General features: G+C 37.9%; 1 protein-coding gene across 1 annotated transcript in view; it reads right to left on the bottom strand.

The window, feature by feature from the left end:
• Positions 1-277: 277 nt before the first annotated feature.
• LOC309672051 (uncharacterized protein) overlaps positions 278-19,892 on the bottom strand; it is a gene marked incomplete at both ends in the record, with an annotated part of 35,792 nt that continues 16,177 nt past the window's right edge. The window contains 20 exons of the mRNA XM_082483456.1: positions 278-513; positions 1,859-2,047; positions 3,450-3,539; positions 3,614-3,704; positions 4,372-4,565; positions 5,245-5,802; positions 5,928-5,964; positions 7,100-7,135; positions 7,891-7,971; positions 8,814-8,882; positions 9,593-9,661; positions 11,070-11,138; positions 11,821-11,889; positions 13,026-13,094; positions 15,026-15,094; positions 15,506-15,574; positions 16,469-16,540; positions 17,654-17,722; positions 18,329-18,400; positions 19,602-19,670. Of these exons, the coding sequence (XP_082339582.1) occupies positions 278-513; positions 1,859-2,047; positions 3,450-3,539; positions 3,614-3,704; positions 4,372-4,565; positions 5,245-5,802; positions 5,928-5,964; positions 7,100-7,135; positions 7,891-7,971; positions 8,814-8,882; positions 9,593-9,661; positions 11,070-11,138; positions 11,821-11,889; positions 13,026-13,094; positions 15,026-15,094; positions 15,506-15,574; positions 16,469-16,540; positions 17,654-17,722; positions 18,329-18,400; positions 19,602-19,670 (2,277 nt within the window). The remainder of the gene's footprint in view (positions 514-1,858; positions 2,048-3,449; positions 3,540-3,613; positions 3,705-4,371; positions 4,566-5,244; positions 5,803-5,927; positions 5,965-7,099; positions 7,136-7,890; positions 7,972-8,813; positions 8,883-9,592; positions 9,662-11,069; positions 11,139-11,820; positions 11,890-13,025; positions 13,095-15,025; positions 15,095-15,505; positions 15,575-16,468; positions 16,541-17,653; positions 17,723-18,328; positions 18,401-19,601; positions 19,671-19,892) is intronic.

Raw genomic sequence — 19,892 nt, 5'->3', positions numbered from 1 at the left:
GCCCGCCGCCGTGGCAACGGCGACGATGCCCCGCGCTCCCGCCGCGATCGGGATTGGCTGCGGCGCTGCACGTGGCGGGGGGAGGGGTGGGGGCGCCCTCGCTCCCGCCCGCCCCGAGCCTCGCCTCCGGCTCGGCTGAGGTAGCGGTGGCGGGGGTTGGGTCCGCCGAGGGGATGGGATGGGGTGTATCATAATATTTTTAATTTGGGCTCACTTTAAGTGTATATCTAACCGAATTTTAGCTGCCGTGTCCTACCACTTTCGAATAAAAAATACTCTAAATAAGTACGGCTCGTAGGAAGAAACGTGCCCTGTGACAGTCCTTTCCCTGGAGCTGGCCCCTGACTGGGTGAGGGGCCCGCCGCCGCCCGCCCGCCCGCCCGCCAGTCAGTACGAACGCCGTGAAGCGCAAAAGGCCGTCGGAGCCGCCCGTCCCTCGGCCTCTCCCTCCTCCTGCGGCCGGGCGGGCCCTGGGTCGCTGCTGCGGCCCCGGCGGGAGAGCGGTCGGGGGCTCTTCAGGTAGGAAGGGTAGCGGGTGTGCGGCTTCAGGCCAAATTCTTTTTTTGTTGTTGTTGATATGCTGAACTTACCATTTGTTCAGGAAAGAAACCCCCACAAATCCAGCCAAAAATGATTAGCGGGTTTTACGTGCAGGAGTGCCTAATCTGAGATGTTCAGTCTGGTTAAGGGCTGCAGCAGAAATCCGGTTACATCATCAGGAGCTCATTACACAGTGAGTGTAATTTAGCTGTGAGGTAATTTTTTAGTCCTGTAAAGGTACTGTTATCCATATCCTGTCTTGGCAGTAAAACCATAAATGTTTTATTAGGAACAAGCTTTTAAGTATATAAGTAAAAGGAAATGCATCGTATACAGGCAGACATAAATGTAAAAAGCACTATGGTAGTGACAAGCAATAAACTCAGTGCTGCATTTAATGTTTTGAACATAAGTTTTAAAAGTTTTTTAAAAAGGATGAAAATCCTAAAATGCATTTAAAAATTGGACTTGGCTTTCAGAAGAGAAACACATATCAAGGACCGCTTTGGACATGAACTAACCTAATTTAGTGATGCCAGCTATTGGTATAGTCAAGCATATAAATATGTGGATATGTTTTAACGCATTTGTCATGTATCTTGCTAGCTAATGGAAACTGAGGAAAGCTTACAAAAAAAATGACTAAATGTAACTCTGATGTGATTGGGAAAGGTGAGCAACAGAGCCGCCTGTTTGTCTTGTGACCTGGAGAGCATGTAGACCACAAGTTGATGCATTTGTTGCATTTATCTGTACTGAATAGTAATCTGCATGTAATTTGGAAATTGATATTTTATGCTTGAAATATTAAAATAGAATTTGTGGGAACGATTTTGCTTAAAAGAAGGGAAGTCTTCATTGCAGAATCCATGCCACATATCAGATTTCTGTAACAGAGAGAAAAGAAATTACATAATTTTAATTACCAAAGATTACTTTCCAAAGACATATATATATAATTTAAAATAAGGTATAGTAGGTGATTGTACAATGGCAGTATTTAAAGATCTAAGTGAAGGAAGGGCAATTACTATACTGGTCTTACTATACCTTAGTAAAAAGGAAATTTTGTACTGTTGACGCTGCTTAAAAATTGCTGTTTTGTTACTAAGAACTACATCATACAATATATGCAAAAAATTAAAGAGAGCTTGCGTAGGTAGACTTTTTATTTAATTAGTGACCATATGACTTCATAATGTTAACATTCTTTAAATTAGTAGGTTTGGTTTTACATACCATGCTGCATACTTGATAACAAACCCAAACAATCAATAGTTTCAACTTGCTCATTATTAATATAGAGATAAATTCCTACCTCCAGAAACAAGTACACAAGCCTCTCTGCATTCCTCTTCACTCTCAAAGCGGTTTGCATTTCCATCGCAGCCACCATACCAAAACTGAGCACAAGCATTGGCTTGTTTATCATAATACCATTTTATGATATAAACACGGCATGGCCCTTGATCCAGCCTTAACTTGCACCGGAGGTCTAGGATACTTTCTAAAATAAATTAAAAAAGGAATAGAAACAATTCAGTTTGTAAAATTCAATTGTATGACATAGATTTTAACTTTTAAACTCTGATTTTTTTTTTTTTTGGTAATGTTATACAGCAGTTTAAGATTCACTTTTACTTCTAAAGATGTTAGCATTGAAGGCAAATTAAAAGTGCAGCTTAGTAGGTCAGATAAACTGTTCCTTTACTGGCATGGTTCTAGTAACTCCAGGAATAACAGTATTATGGCTCGACATACAAGAAGAATAAACAATATAAATCTGATAATTTTGAAATCTAATAATTATCAGCAACCAGTCTTGTGAGCAACCCAAAATTGTAAGCCAAAGAGCTGTAAACTAGTTGCATCTGCTATTTTTGAACCAGAAGTATGACCATCACCCTTCTGCAGTACATTGCTTCAGTACATTAATTCTCTTTGAGGTGTGGGGGAAGAAGCATTAAAGTAGTGAGAAAAATATAAAACTTCTTTTGTAAGATGTTTGTGCTACTTGTCTAATACAATGGTCATAATTAAGTACATACTAGTTAAGTTTGAATGTAAAGCTTGTTGAGCTAATGATTCCTACAGATACCCATTAGAGGACTGTGACATACTAATCTAGTCTCACTCACTTTAATAATACCATGACATAGAGAACACTTCAAGTTTAATGTTGTGACATCAGTATTCTGTCTTTGGCAACTAGTATTTTGACACTTGGAAAAAAGAAAAAGTTGTTGCCAGAGACAGAATAATAGTCATGCCCATGTTCCCAGGAAGTGTGGGAACGTGTTTCCATTGTTGTCTTCTGTTGCTCCCATCATAATGCATGAATACTGGAACTCAATATTATGGATCCCCCCAATGATGAACAAAATATATTTGGACATTTCATATGAAAAGCATCAGTCCTTTGAGCAGTCAGCTAATTACTATACTTTCCTTCAAATGACCAAGCACCATTTTTCCTATTTCTTCTCTGAAGGAGAAATCTATTTTTTTCTGCCCAATTCTGAAATAATTATCTTCTCTGTCTTTAATGAAGCCTCCGTCTCCATAGACTGCCCCTTCTTGGCTGATTAATTACCTGCTCACTGGCCCACCTCAGCTAGCACGTTCTCTTTTTTGATGCCGTTTATGAGCTGTGTCTCAGGTTATAGCTGACCTTGCTTCTGCCCTAAGTGGATCAGTGGGATTTGGAATTTGGGAAGACAAGAACTGGTGAACAGGCTGGACAAGAACTGCAACTAGATCTGTTATAAAATCCTGAAACGGATTCTCTTCCACATCATGGGCTTAAAAAATCTTCAGGGTGTGGAACAAAATTACTCTGATTTAAAGCCTCAGAAAGTTAGTATCTGGATGAGAGGGAACAAAATGAAAAATTAGTTATGATCTATAACCTGGTCTTGGTGTGAGCCCTGCAGTTGAAAGAGATGATGTCATCACTTTATCTGGTGATGGTGGTTTAGATGGCAATAATGGTACCGCAGCTGCAGGTGAAAAGAAACAGAATGAGACATTGATTTTTGATCAGCTGAAGATGAAGAAGTAATCATTAAAATACCTCTAGTGTGCACTGTTAGCAAGGATGACTGTTCCTTCTCCTCTTGTTCCTCTTCATAGGCTTCATATACTACCACAGGAGGTACTTTGGTCTGAAATAAGCATTTGATCTTTTTTGCTTTTCAGATATTGTGAAGTGTCTCAAAATGAACAAGTCCTTCATCACTTAGAGGTTTTCTAATGTTTTTCCTTCACATTTACCCTGACTTCAGTGTTAAGAATCAGGATTTTAACCTCATCTGGTTGGTTTACCAGGAGGGTTGTAATTTCTAAACCTGGGATATATATTTTTTTTCAGTTGTCCTTTACAAAATTTTATTTATAAACTTTAAAAATACAGACTACAATTGAGTTTAATTACTCTTCTTAGACTTAATTATTGCAGTGTAATTGCATTTTAATAATGTTATGTTTCACACCGTGGCACAAATATTACTGTATTAAACCCAGGAATGATAATCCTTGTAACACTATCAGGAATAAATTAGATAACTGCCTGCATACCATTAGATGACTGCCTGCGTGCAATATCAGAACTCTTACTCGGAACAACCAGCTCTTAGCATACCAAGTTAAAGGAGCTATTACAATAGCTGTCCTGTAGAAAATGGGGGGGAAATTTACATGTTACATCAGGCAACAGAGAAAGATATATATATATAGGTATATACATAAAACTTCTGCTCATTAAAGCCTGCTGAATTTTCATACCGGAGTTAATGGTTGAGGAAGATCGCCAAGGCTCAGAGGACTTTCCACTGTAGACACTCCAGGTGTCTGTGCTGAAAGTGATTGTCTATTAACATTGTTGTTCTGAACTATGTAATGTACAGAACTTGAAGATACTGAATGGAAAGATGGTGCACTTATGCTTGCACCATTTACATTACGGTTGTATATTAAGGTACCATGTTCATCTTCACAAAATTGGTTGACTAATTTGGACTCCAGCGCTGTTTAAAAAAAAAAGTAAAAAAACACATCATAGTGAGAAATTCAATATATTTTTTTAATTCAGATTATTTATATACGTAAATAATACACATGTAATCCAGTACTCCTTTGGATTATTTATATGCATCTAAGAAGATTATTCCAGGCTCTGCACTATGGCTTTTATTTGTCACAAATTTGCCAGCCCTTAAGTCCTCTACATGGTACAAAATACAATGAACTCACCTAAAAGTGAGCTTAATAACAACTACTAGTTGGTAGTGGGAAAATAACTGCTTAGATTGCTCATGTGAATAACCCAATGAAAATGCGTTATTTCCCAATGGAAGTGAGTAAATAGAATTTACCCCAGTGGGTTTGATGCTGGTTTCCAGTCCAGCAGATGTACAGTGCATGAGCACTTACTCAGTTAGAAAGCTAGTTTAAGCAGCTGTTTACCTACACTGTAGGTGGCATCCCCCGTTGGCATGATGAATCATTGCCCTATAACATAACTGCTTAAAATAAGGGAATCTGTATCTCTAGGTTCCTATTACTTTGCTCCTTGTAACTAATCCTGATCAGCATCAAAACGTAACATCTCCTCAAAGATAAGGTACACACAAAGCTTTCCCCCCTACCCTGCCCCGTTCTGAGAAGCATCAAATATAATGCAGAATAAAACTGCAATGAACGCACCTGGAAGGGTATTAAAGTCATCAATGAGATACATGTGTTCTCTGTCTGGATCTGAAGCAATCAGATTTAGTTCGCGGACAAACTCGACCTGTGTTGGATCTGAAGTATTTACAATTCCTATTGCGTACATTTCGATGTTTGCAGCATGAGCCTCTCGAACAACAATATCTAGTTTTACAGCTTCTCTCTTGTCTGCTTGTCCGTCTGTTAGCACAATAGCTACTTTTCGCACTCCTGTTCGAGCACCAAAAAATCCTTCCTGGGTTGCTTTACGGATAGCAGTTCCTGTGTAAGTGCCTTCTCCCATGTATTGCATTTTTTTAATTGCTTGCTTAACATCCTGTTGAGTTGTATACTTGTTGAGACCAAATTCTAGCCGAACTTCTAAACTGTATAACACAAGGCCAATTCTGGTAGCATTTCTGCCTACAGTTACTCTGTCTACTAAAGCAGTTACAAAATCTTTGATAATCTCAAAGTTTTCTGGTCCCACACTCTCAGAACTGTCGATCACAAATACAAGCTCCATAGGAATTTCCTTACATTTAATACCACAACCTGCAAAGAAAAAATAAAAAACCAGGTCATGATGACTTGACTTGGTATCCTTTTGGAAAGGAGAAGAATGTAAATGTAATGAAGAAAAAACAGAATCTGAAATTAAAGGTTTCCCGAGTACTTACCACATATCTCTTTAATTAATTTAATTATATCTTCTCTCTGGATATGAAAAAAATAAATATAAAAAATTTTACAATTTGACTCTTTCAAATGAGGTTTATTGACACTGCCAAAGATTTTGTTTGTAATGAATATCTGTGTCCTACAGAAAATGTTACTGTTTAATTTTCAAACCTGACCTTCCAAGCTTGGAATGAGTCCCACATTTTACAATGAACTATTTTATATGACATCTAAGAATCATTAACTTGACAAGACAGTAACACCTCTATCTAAAATAATTAACTACTGTTACTGTAAAGAATGTTTTGTGATTATTTGGTTCTCATTAAAATTTAAAGTCAAAACCCATTCATATTTTAGCATCTGAATAATATGGATATCCCTTTTAAATGTATTGGGAGTGGAGAAATAGACCCAACTTCAGGAAGCGCCTCGCTTGTAGTGAGGTGGCATACGACAGAGAGCACCAACACAGAATGGAATTGGGATTTGTGAACCCTAATGTACCTGGCCCACTGTATTACCCAGCTTTCAGCAGAAAAAAAAAAAAAAAGCTGCTGCCTTCAGAGCTGTCTGTTCAGAGAAGTGATAGCTTCTGTGACATGCAAACAAAGTGTTTCTCATTAGAGCAATCATTTGTTATATTTTTTGAAGTGCATGACAGGACTCATTTGGCATTGAGTCAGTCTTTCAAATACAAGCTTTTGCTACTGCTGCTCAGCTTCCATCGTAAACCTCAGTAGTATTTATATACTCACTGACATGCTTTACTGAATTTGGGTCTAGTGAAGTTCAGGCTTAGTAGAAATATAGTTAAGTTTATAGCATGGTAGACTGTGACAGGTTTGAAGATCTTTGCTCTTTAGACCCTTAAATACTTTAAAAAAATCTTTCCTGTGGCAAGTACATACCTGGGTCATCTAACACTAACTGTAAAGGAACACGTAGCAGAAAAATACCTAAAATCACCAGGAACTTTAAATTCCAGTTCAGCATAAAGTAGATGAGAAAAAGTCAGAAACCTTTGCATGGTTTCTTCCTATATTATTACTGAGACGACTTCTAGTCAGAAAGCTCTTTCCAAATATTGTTAACACAGGATACATTTAATCTCATAATATCTTTGTTTATATCTTGCCGTAATGGGATTTAAATAATGGAGTTTGCTTACTGTTAGGCCTTGCTCTCCCTTTGGTCCAGTTTTGCCCTGTAACAGTGATTGTTAATTAAGCTATTGCAATTAGTTAGTAACATTGTAATTCAGAACATGACTTCATCAATACCATTAGAATAATAAGAATTACTTATTCCAGTAAGAACTTTGGCTAGAAAAAGTATTGTTCTTGTGATATTACCTTGTGCATGCAGTATTTACAAGCTTCTAAGGGGATGAGGTTTTTATGGGAATTGGATGACCTCAAGTTTCCCACTGAATCACTGATTAGAAAGGGAGAATCTGTGCAAAGCTTTCCTGTCTACCATGTTGTGTTTGTTTCCTTTCTCAAGAGACTGCCTGACATTCTGGAATGATCAGAATTCTGCTTCATCACATGTGAGTCTAATAGGGCCAGTGTCAGGGCAAGAATGGCAATGGTGTTTGTGTATCCCTACTTAATAGTATGCAAATGACAGCATAGAAGGGCACCACGTTTTGCTCCCTTCGTCTGTTCATCAGCTTTGAGGAAAAGTCAGCTACAGTTACTTGGTAACCATACAACAGAATTGCATAGTTTTGTCTTAAAACATCGCAATTGTCTTTCACTGCCTTAAGAAAGAAACCACATCTGTGGGAAGTGGGGTATTGAGCATGGAAATGTCTTCTTTATGCTTTTAAAGGTTTTAATAGTTTCATTTTCTTAAGTATTTCAGATTATAGGTAGTTAAATAGCAAGAAGAACACACAACCCAGCTTTATTTCTAAGCAGTTTAAGAAAACAGACATGATAAATCTGAGTTACTCACAGGTTCTCCAGATAAACCAGGGTCACCCACAGCACCTTTTTCTCCTTTTTTCCCCTTTTCACCTGTAGCTCCTCGATCTCCCTTTAAAACCATGTTGGTAAGCAGACAGAAAGTGTAAGTCAGTTTTTATTACACTTTTCACATTTCTCTCTAGCTGCCTTTGTTGAATTTACCTGCAGCTTCTGAGATGAGTTAGAAATCTTTGTTAGAGATCATTTAAATCAATTGGTATTTGTGAATGTCGTGAAGAACTTGTAGTATTGGCTAAGCATTTTTATGCGAAAAAATAGCTGAAGCAGTTTGAACAACAAACCATCTCAAACAAGTACATGCAGACAGGGTGCTTTCATGGGATATTGCATGATGGAAATTACTATCTGTGTTTAAGAAAAATAAGATAACAGTAGGGAAATTGAGAAGAACAGCAAGGACATAGTTGGAATTAATAATGGGAATATCACTCTGAGAAACCTTTTGGCCCGGAAAAGGTGTTTGAAATAGCAAACAGATGAATTAGTGCCTCCTGGTTTGATTTTTAGTAGGCTGTGGGGCTTTGTACAGCCTTTCTGAGATGATGTGATCACATCCAAAAACTGATTCCAGCACACATTTCTCTTTTTCTTAACATTGGTGTAGTTTGCAAATTCTGCATAGTGGATGGATAAAAGAAAGGCGGTGATATTAAATCTAATATCTATATTTCTTTTAATTGCAGTAGAAGATTATCCTCATATGTTATTAAAATAAGCAACACAGAAACAGATGCTGTTATAAAATATTAAAACAATCACATGAATGATTGGCATTTTCCCAAATCCCTATTCCTTTTTCACAGAATTCACGTGCCTTCAACGAGAGCTGATTGTAATGAGCATTTCCAGTATGTTGGCTTGGTCTAGGACATTCTGATTTAGATATCATACCTTCTGTCCCAAAAGCCCTTCTCCAGGGGGGCCTCGTGGTCCTGGCAATCCTTGAAGTCCTTGTTCCCCCTAATAATAATCCAGGTAGTGATATTAACCCTTTGTAATCATTCACCATACATCAATTTTAAATGTTCAAAGAGAAAGTGTCTCAAACTGCATTTTAACAAGTGTCTTGAGGCACTTGAGACAATGTAGTAGCTAGCTTGTATTTCCCAAATACTTCGTCAGTATGTCTACTCTAAAGATGTATAATATTGAAAACCCGTATGATCGTTATTGGTTCTAATTCTACTGTTCCCTCTTTCCATCCCATTTTATTCCTTCTCATTCCCTCTTTCATATTTCTGTCTTTTGAGTCTGTCTCATCTGATCTATGCTTTGGGTAAAAGTGCATATTACAGAGAAAAATTAATATTGCACATCATAGATTCAGGATGGAGACTCTCTACCATAGGTGGTAGTTCATATGACTACTTTAGGCTGTTTCTTTGGGCATGAGAGTTGGGGAAGAGGAAATGGTATTTTTAATTTTGTAAGGCTGTCATTCACTGATAAAACATGCCCCTGCTTCCTTCTCCCTCAATATGCACACCCTTGGGCTTGTTGTTTACAGCAGTAGAGACAGAACATACTTTGTAGGTGCTCATGTTATCCTTCTTGTTTTCTAGCCTGAGGCTCTTCTCATATAGGAAACAACGTGAAATCTCCTTGACACTGAGATGGGCAGATTGACCACTCAGCATAGGTTAAATATTAAAGACACTGAGTCTTTTTACCTTAATTCCTTGAATACCTTCACCAGGAGGTCCCAGAGAGCCAGGTGGCCCTGGGCGTCCTATAGTTCCCTAGAGAGAAACCCAGCATACATTAAATACAAGATTCATAATAAAAATACACAGTAAATTGTTATACCACCATGTAATTTCCTGTCTATCCTCTACCAAACTAATGTCTTTTTATGAGTAGTAAGGATAAGATTGCTCTAGCTGACAAAGTCTCTTTTTATCCTTTATTAGGTTATTAAAATCCAGTATACTTCAAAGGAGTCACTTAGGGCTTAGTGCTCATTGAATATGAATCACCTTGCTGATAGAGATATACATTGCATTGGAGGATGGATTGTATTGGTGGGACATTGGGGACCGAATTAAGATTTAAGAGAGGATTATTGTTGTTATGTTATGTTTCATCACTGTTAAGCTTACACAATAAGACTTGTAGACAATACTAATGTGGCATTGCAAATAAACACTTGTTGCTAATTTTTAAGCTAGTTTTTAAAAGAACTCTAGAGAAAATGTTTCAGTTCCATATGTTATTCATAGGAAGCAATCAAAACCCACATAGTACAATATTAATTTTATACCTATATTTCTATTCCAGAATCCCTGCATGAAATTCTCTATTTCCTCATTGTAAGGATCCTGTGCACATGCCAGTCCTTGGGACTAGCTCTGCCTGGGGAAGTACTTCACCACTGCTTAGCTCTGGACCCAGTCTTCATGCCAACATGAACTGAATCTCTGGGACCAATAAGCCACATTGTGCAGGTAATACATTGTTATGTTGCAAAATCTTTGCATTTGACCTTGTTCAGTTTCTTTACATTTACATTCTAAAAAAGTTCTTTTGTATGAATAGACTTGTAAAGCTGAGCTGTAGTAGCATAAGAGTTTCCAATTTGGGAGGTTTCATAGTGAAAATTGCTTTTTATAGTTACAGTTATTTCCAGGCCTTTGTCATGGTGTATATTATAATTACACAAATAATCTTTTTTGCAGGGATTGGTCATTAGATGATTATTGATTTACTTTATATAGTAAAAAAGAGGAATTAATTCTAGAACTCAACAATATGCCTGTAGCTGTGACAGTAGTATAGGCAAGACATGATAAGTGCTTGCTAGGCCATTAATTCTGATCAATGCTAGGTCTGAAGAAATTTTTGCTACTGAATTGCAGCTAATGTCTGCCGGAGCTAAATGATTTGTCACTGATCATCACTGCAAGATTATCACTTTATAATTTATCATATGCAGTAGCAAGAAGGCCATAGTTTATGGCTAGTCACCAGAAACATTTTTGATTTTCTACAAGATAAAGATACTGTATTCCTTACTTATTTGTTGAATTAGTTGTTTCTAGTGAAGACAGAAAACGTGGATATGTATGCATGGTCACACATTTTTATACTAGCCTATTTTTCCTTTTTAGAAAATAGACAATGGGAGACATAATTGTTTAAATGGCTTACTTTTGGTCCTGGCAGGCCTTCTCCTGGCGGACCTGGGAGACCCATTGGTCCTCTACTACCTGGATCACCCTGAAAGTTGATACTTTAAAAAATAAGTAGTGAATACCAAAGTTTAATTTATCTCTAGAATTCCCAGCATCTGTTGTACTCAAATGGGACAAAAAGGAGAATTAGTGAACAGCACAGTGCAAGTCTAAACAATGCTAACCCATGAATACTGCAGGCAGGACAAGAAAGTTATTTGGGATAAACAGTGGCTAGTGGTCTAAATATATTCAAGACATGTACAGTCAATTATGCAATAGTTACACAGGAATTACAGTTTCCATATGATAAAATGAACTCCACACTCCCCAAACAAAAAAAAAGTTTTTGCTGCCTGTCAGTTGAATCAGACTCTATGCTCACATTGGCAGTGTTCTAGCTTTTTTCCTGTCATTGCCTTCAGACAGCTAGGGGTTTGACGTGAGTGCAAAAAAAAGATGTACATCCTTTTAAGAGAGATTAAGCATATTTAAATAGCTGTAGTCCTTCAATTGCCTGTATAGTTCCAGTAGTCCTGCAATCAGCATCAGGATGAGTTCTGAAGTGAAGCTTGAAGATCTTCTATGGGATCTACCTTTTAAATACTGACAAGTAAATTAAAGCTGGATTGAAAAAGTATTCTGACTGTGACCTATGGGTCTGAATTAGATCTGCATGAAGAAGAGTACACACATGCATTTACTTTTCTAGAAGTTAAGGTCTGTACCTTAGGTCCTGGTAGTCCAACTCCATCTGGGCCTTGTTCACCAGGAATCCCAGGAAGACCTGGCAAGCCCTGAAATCATATACACAGACAAAATATTAATTTACTTTACAGCTATATCGACTATTTGCTTTTGTTAACATTAACGTGGTAGTATCTTGAATATGTTTTCTCTTAGTGGGATCACTGTGGTCTACAATTAGTTAAATTATAATCCAGAAGTGGTGTCAGTGGCATTTGCATGTGTGTTGCATGCCACGCAGGAGGCTTGCATGTATTTGAAAACAGAGGAGTCTGATCTGGGGAGGCAGGTGCAGAAGCAGTTCTGCATTGGATTGCACAGAAATATCAGAAGTATTATAAATCAAATTCCAATTTCCATTTTGACATTCATTAATTTTAATTCCTCACCGTGGTAATTGCATGTACTTTTACTGTTGTCTTTAGTACTGATAAATGCTAGTATCACCAAACTCCCTAACTCTAGCCAGCAATCTTCCTGGGACTTCCTTACTGCACAGGCATGTAACTGCCAGGGCTGGTGGAGCACACTGTTGAGCAGACTAGATACGTGAGGCAAGTGCCGCATAAATGTGCAAGGAGGGAGACGAAGAAACCTTTCCTCTTTGTTTCCTTTTTTCAGGGAGTGGTTGTATCTACCAGTAAAGACCCATGTGAAGGACTGTAAAGTAGATCAACCAATTCTTTGCCACACCTTCAACAACCTGATGAACAGAATTGAGGATGATTTGCTCTTCTGGCTCTTTGGACAGTAGTTGCTTTTTTAGTGGTTCTGGAAGATAGTGTTGCCCTGAGTTCACACCCATGTATATGGACACAGCTTATTACACAGGCTCTATTCTCCTGTTTGGGAATAAATTTTGTATGGTTGGGCAGAAGACAGTATCCTACATCAAGATATTGAGGGGACTGATTGAATCATCAGTGATACTGTAGGAAAAAACAAAAAGCCCCACTTGGAATATATTGCATTGTGTAATCAGGAGGCGTGGAGGACATGGAAGGTCTTGGACTATCTCAGAGGGAGATTTCTCTTTCCTTCTATGCTGAAATGCATTTCCACAGTTGAGGAGCCTTTTTAGGCCTTTACACCAGCAAATCTTTCCTAGCATGTCTGCCATGGAGGCTAATCACTTTGGTGTAGCACCTATTTGTTCCCGAGTAAAAAAAAAAGTCTGTAAACTTACAGGTGGGCCAGGATAACCATCTCCTTTTGGACCAAAGGGTCCAGGCGGTCCTGGAAGACCTCGGTCACCCTGATGAAGGCAGGAAAAACAGCTGAGGTGAATGCCAATACAATCGCTAGCAGGAAAATTTCCATGAAAGTGAAACTTTTTTGCAAATATACTATAAGTTTATCTTTATCTGTCTGTCTATCTGCTAAGGTATTTTACTATGTGAATGATTATTGTAGATTATTAATCCTGGACTAAAACTGGGATATTTAATAGTGCTGAGGACTTACAGGACGTTTCACTTCTAAGTCACTAATTTGAATATTTTTCAAGAGCTCTGTCTGTTGTCATTTGTGGCCTACATATGAGAAGGACTGACTTCAGTTGCATTCCTTGTATTTTTATCATGATTACTATTATTCCAGATTTGGGGGAATGGGCCCAAACTGACAGACAGCCAGAAGTCTAGCATGGGAACTGAATTACTCAGTAGCTACTTTACGTAATTCTTACAACTGAAGATAGATAAACTGCTGCAAAGCATTGGGAAAACTCTATGGCTTCTGCACATGCCATCTGTGTGGTGAGACAAAGGATGTAGGGTAGGGGACAACAGTGGTTTGTGTGGCCAGTTTAAAAATGTTGTTTTCTATCACAAGGTTGCTGTCTGGCTTTGTTCTTCTGGAATTGTATTTTCCTGTAATGCTGTGGAACCTCATTAAAGGTCCTTTCATGGATCCGGATAGCTGGAGTATCTCAGGAACAGATTTACCAGGGAAACTAGGAGCACTTTAACCCTCCAAGCCATACTGGATGGTGCACTGAGTTGCTCAGAGTTACAACTGGATGGATGATCAAGATTGTGTTTGTCCCTGTAGCTACCCAAAAATATGGGCATGCATAACAGTGGCAAACGAAGGCCAATGCAAAAATAATTTTAAAAAATGAGACTGTGAAAGGTTTTACCCTGTACAATTTAGTGCAGATGTGCGTCTGAGGCTGAAGCAACAGCAAAACCACTAATACTGACAAAGACAGCAAAAAGTGAAGAACATAGTCACAGAAACATGTAGTGTTGCCCAATTGAAAGAGTTTTGGGGGCTCAAGGCTGAGGGAGAGGGACCTGCAACTCTTGAGTAAAGGACCTGCTTCCTATTGGTTGATTCCTGTTGGATTCCCAGAAACAGGACAACATGCAGGTTTCTTAATTAACTGGACTGTACCAGAAAACTATGTGATTCCATCATCATCATCTCCTCCTGATGAAAATAAATTTAAGGATCTTGAAAACCGCTAACTGGTCAAAAAGGGATAGAGATTGTTACATGTTTCTCATCCTTCTGTTACTGTATTCAGTTCACTCAAAGAACAAGGGATAAGGACTATACTCAACAGTACTGTCAAATTCACTAAGTTAAAAAAGGGGGGGGGGGGGAATCCAGTTTATTTTGAGAAACATATGTTTATTTGTCCCAGGTTTCCTTGTGTTCAGACAAAATCAGACCTGGGATGAAGTGTGGCTTACAAAAGTTGAATCTAGGTAACATTGAGTCAATACTAGAGAAGTGCTAGAGAGAAGTCCTTAGAGATTAGCTACTTGTTCATGTTCTTCTTCCACTATTTAAGGCATCTATCTGTTCTTACATTGCCAGTTTGGCCTATGTCTTGAGATCTTTTTGGAGTCTGTGGATTACTCTGTGTCAAAATTAGCAATGAAGCAAAGGAGCCTGGCTGAGAAAAACTAACTGTGCTTGACAGGTAGGCTGTTGTAAGCACATAAATCAGGTGTTCTCTCTGTATTGCCCCTCATCAGTTAAAATCAGTTATTTTTCTCCTGGTTCTCTGTGATGTGAAAGCTTATGGTTCATGGAGTCTGGAACATACACATTCTTAACATACACGTTAAGAACTGTGGAACACTTGGGAATCCTAGGCGATTTGCTATTGCTTCACTGAAATCCTGCCTTATTTTACAATTATATCAGAAATTAGTTTACCAATTTAGGAGCTACCTTTGCCCCAGGAAGCCCAAAACCTGGTTCTCCAATTGGTCCAGCGAGACCAGGTAACCCAATGTCACCCTGCAATGAAGAAAATATATACACTAGTTATGTATTTTATTAAACACCAATCACAGACAGTGGTTTTGGATTTCTGTTATACAAATTTATATATATTGAATGTAACAGCTAATTTTATTTATTGCTGTTGCAAGCTTTAAACACCAAAAGCAGAAGAAAGAAAAGTATTTTGATATCCAAGGTTATCCAAAACAAAGAAACGAACATAGGCCACGCCTCAAGCTGGTGTACAGTTAATACCAGGGCATGGTGGTAACTAAACTGGATACAATCAAAAACTCTGTTCACAGGAAAGAAGAAGTTTTAGTTGTCCTCATAAGACTGAAATTATTTACATGGATAATAGCATGGCCTACTTCACAGTTTTCACCCTGTGTTTATAAGGACTAGGAGCTGGAGTGTGGATGTTACCTTTGGTCCAGGCACAGCTCTTCCAGGAGGGCCTGGCATTCCAAGACGTCCTGGTGCACCAGGCTCTCCCTGCAGTGAAGGAAGGAGAGCAAAAATGATGGATTTTTCTGAAAGTGAGCATGAGCATCTCACAGAGAAAACATTTATGCAATAATTTATAATACTCCATTAAAATTCTATTAGAATTTCTAACATTCTGTTCTATGTGGAGTGAAATCTAACTATCTGAAGAACTGGTAACAAGCATAGTTCTGATTTCTCAATGGAAGTGAGGTTCTTCTCAGTCACTGAACAAATACATGTTATTAGAAGTCCCTTTCTTGGTGTATTCGAGACTTGGTCCAGCCCATCCAGCACTCAAGGCTTCCTGTCCAGCTGTGTAGGTATACTGAAAACATGTATTTTTCTATTAGACTAAGTAGACTTTTTTAAATAGTCCTTTCAGTGTACTTTTTAACCCCTTTTTATTTTTCCTCTTATGTGCAAATACACACTCTTGTGTAAATAGCAAAAGACTTAATAAGAAACTGGAGGAGAGATCTGGAGTAGAGTAGCCCTCTCACTTTCAGTGAATACTGAGTATTTGAATAGAAACTCCATATCCATAAAAGAATATCAGCCATGAGTTGGTGTAAGGTAAAATAAAGTCCTGTCACATATGTATATGCCATACACCATACTATCTTCCCAAATAGTTCAGCATAAAAATACCAGTATTAGTGTCCCTTAACTTTTTCCAAACTGACAGGGAAACAATATGGTGAATGCAGTTTTCTTAAAAATGCTTCTGGATGTTTATAGGGATCATGGTGTGTCTTGCTAAGACAAGCCTTAGCTGAACTTTTTTTTTTTTTAATTTTTTGTTAAGAAGCAAGTTCATTCTGGGACAGTTGTTTCTGAGATCTAGAACAAAGCACAGCTTTGGGGGGCTATTTTACACACATAACATGGTAATAAACCTACTTTAGCTCCAGCAGGTCCAGGTGCTCCTGTTGGTCCTGTTAATCCACGTATTCCTCTCTGACCTTGATCTCCCTACAAAAATGGAGAAGGCATGTCACACATACCAAATAATATTAAGAATGTGCTAAATGAAATTAATTGTAAATATCAGTGAAAGATAGTGCAGTTCTATCTCATAGTTGGTGCACATGAGCCGTTCCTATTGCCTTCATTGGCAAGTCAGTTAATTCTACTCAGTAACTGTCCAATTTTGGATTACTGTGAAAAAATAAGAACCAAGAGGAGTTTTAAAGATTGCATCCTTGCAGCTGAAAAATCAAGTTAAGTAATTACATGAAAAAGATACTATCTAAAAAGATAGTAAAGACAATTCACTACAAGGTACTTTTTCTTTTTATTCAAAGGCAAATAGGGCCAATCAGTTGACCATAACGCCGTCTCTGGTTGATCAGTGTATAGTTCTGTGCAGAAAAAGCTCAGGATAGTGTAAAGTTTGTAAAGGGGTAACTGCTATTTAAGCCTATTATTAGGCTGTAATAATTACAACAAAAATGAAACAGTGATGAGTCCAGAATCATTCTGATATCTTTATTTGTCTTCTATTGTGACACTTAATCTCTGTATGTCTTGTCCAATGTCTTGGACAACTATTCCAGCAATTTCCAGTGTCTTTATTTCACAGGATACTGATGGTGATATGAGAAACTGGAATTACTTCTCCATCTGTGAATCAGTACAGAAGACCAGTACAAGAGCCAGAACCTAAAAGATTGACACAGTTATTTCTGCTAAGAGATGTAGTATTCCCAATTAGCTCCTTGTGAACTTCTTGGACCGGATACTACCACAGGTACTGGAAATTGTGAGCCACTGAACTGTTGTGCTGTCATTTCCAAAAAAAATGTATGATAAACAGCTGTTGTGGCTAACAAAGATGCACAGACAAAAAAAAAAAAATATGACCAAACATGTGGTCTTTTATTAACTTTGCTATTTAAAAAGTTGTTGGTTTAGGCTGAGGCTGAAATAAACTCTGCAGTTAACGATTTTTAGAAGCAATCATTAACCTATTCCTTGAGGTATATTTTTTTGTTACTTACAATAGACCAAAAAAGAGAAAGCTTTGACAAGCCTATTCCTAGAACATTACAATTTTGGATGTCACCTTTAGTAAGAAATTGTCACCTTTTCCCCCTGTATTCCAATCCCTAGAGCACCTTCAGGACCTCTGAGACCAGGTAACCCTGGTTCACCCTGGAATAGAAAAATCAAAGCAGCATTTCAGAGTACAGCATAGACATGGTGCAAGATCAACTCCCTATTCACTTGAATAAGCTCATTATCGTATATATCATATATATGTATATATATTGTATATATCGTAGACCTTTAGAGTCAATGGCAAAACTCTCACAGTGGGCCCAGGATTTTCTTCCCATATTCAGAAATTGTAAAATTCTTGGCACAATGCATGTCTTTAGTCATGGCTGAACACTCTGAGTATATAATCTTTAAATATATGGGGTTTCTGATTCTAGGAAAATGCCACGACCGGAAGGCTATGCCTGTAGTCTTATTAGTGGTTTCCCTTCTGAGTTGCAGGGCATTTGGTGGATTAAAAAAAGCCAGCAACTAGAAACAAGATAAGACAACCCCCCATCTAAAAAAAAAAAAAAAAAAGAAAAAGAAAAGTTTTCCCTCAAAAAGTGTATTTGAAAAAAGATTTTTTTTCACTGAAAAACGTGCTACTTTTCCCCTTGTCCACGAACACTCTCTCTTCTAGGTTTGGGTATCAGCACAGGGAGAACAGTAGGAATGCTTGGAGGGAAGCAGATAGACTGCGGACAGAGATGAACCAACCTTTTGTCCAGGAGCTCCATCTTCTCCTGGAAGACCAGGCAGACCTGCCAGTCCTGAAGGGCCTGGCTCACCCTGACATCAATAAAAAGTAAGTCCTTCTATTAAATGCAGACTTGGTACTATTCTTTCTCTGCATCAAGGAAATCTGTTTTTAAAAGTCTACTAAACTGTATATATATTTAGAGCAAACATTTATGCATATGAACCCAAATCTTGCAGCTTTTCTATAAAGACAGCTCTCATGTATCTGGAACTATCCTACCATATGATTGTTTGAACTGTGCATTTTATCAATGCAATTAATATTATTAGCTACTAATACTCCAGCTCATTCTTTAAAAATAATGTCATAATTTCATTAAGTGGCAGCATTTGAAGTAAGTATCAGATAGAGCTGACTGTGACACGATGATTGACATCTTGCTGGTGAATGTCAGCGCAAATCTATTAATGGCAGTGGAATTGTCATCAGCCAAGGTTTAAGAGCCTGACATGGTTTTAGATGAAATGGGATCATTTGAGGTCGAATGGGTGCACTCAGCATTACCATATTTTGTGAAATTAAAAAAATTGAACAGTTTCTTGCCTTTTCCAACCTCTATCTCAAATCTTTAACAAACAAGCAAAACCAGAACAGCCCTGTGCCTTTCCACTATCACAAAAGTACTTTTTAATCTATTCCCATATTTTATGTTAATCTGGCTGTTAATGACATAGGGACTTGGTCACTTTAGCACTAAGATAATCTGGTTACAGCTTCCTTTCCTCTAAGCAAGTGTGCTTTCTGTCTAGTAGCACAGCATGTTTTTCATATGAAGGTGTGAGGATGTAGCTGCTGCTCTGTTTACATCCTATCTTGTGTGAAAAGGGAAGGACCAGTTCAATAACCACTCTTCAGTGCTTTTTTTCACCAGTTCTGGCTGTAGCTTAGTTTACATTGGGGACTGGGTGTTCTGGCAACTGCTTAATAGTCTGTATGGTTTTCTGGACAAAGCTGTAGGTGAGCTGTATTCAACACTGACTTGAGCATGGGCCATGCATATGGAAATTTTCAGTCACAATAAATCTTACTACTTTTGTACAGAACTAGTGTATATAAAATGTTTCCATTTCTAGAGGTTATGAGAATCTGTGTTAAAATTTGTGAAGACTAAGAACCCAACTGTTATTTCTAAACCTATTTTTAAGTGCCTACAGAAAGGATACTCAGGAAACACAAATTTCAAATCTGAATAAATGAATAAATTAAATAACTCCTCTATTAACAATGTACCTTAGAACCAGGTTCTCCAATACCTCTTTCTCCTGGCACTCCAGTCTCTCCTGGCAAGCCTTGTTCACCCTTAAGTAGAAATTATTTTTTAACAGCATTATCATGGGAAAATATAAAAGTGTATTCTTGGTGGCTTATATTTAAAGAAAGGTTAGTATCATATCGTCTTTAGTATGATGTATTCAACCCTTGGTCACAAAGGCTGGGGATCAGCAGTTTGTTTTGAGTTGTCATCAAAAAGTTGTCTGTGGAGATGATTAATGCTTTAAATCTATAATTATACGTCCCTGT

The sequence above is a fragment of the Vanellus vanellus genome (genome assembly GCF_965231255.1).
Source record: "Vanellus vanellus genome assembly, chromosome: 5".
NCBI classification, from domain to species: domain Eukaryota; kingdom Metazoa; phylum Chordata; class Aves; order Charadriiformes; family Charadriidae; genus Vanellus; species Vanellus vanellus.
This window is presented reverse-complemented; position numbering and strand designations above follow the sequence as displayed.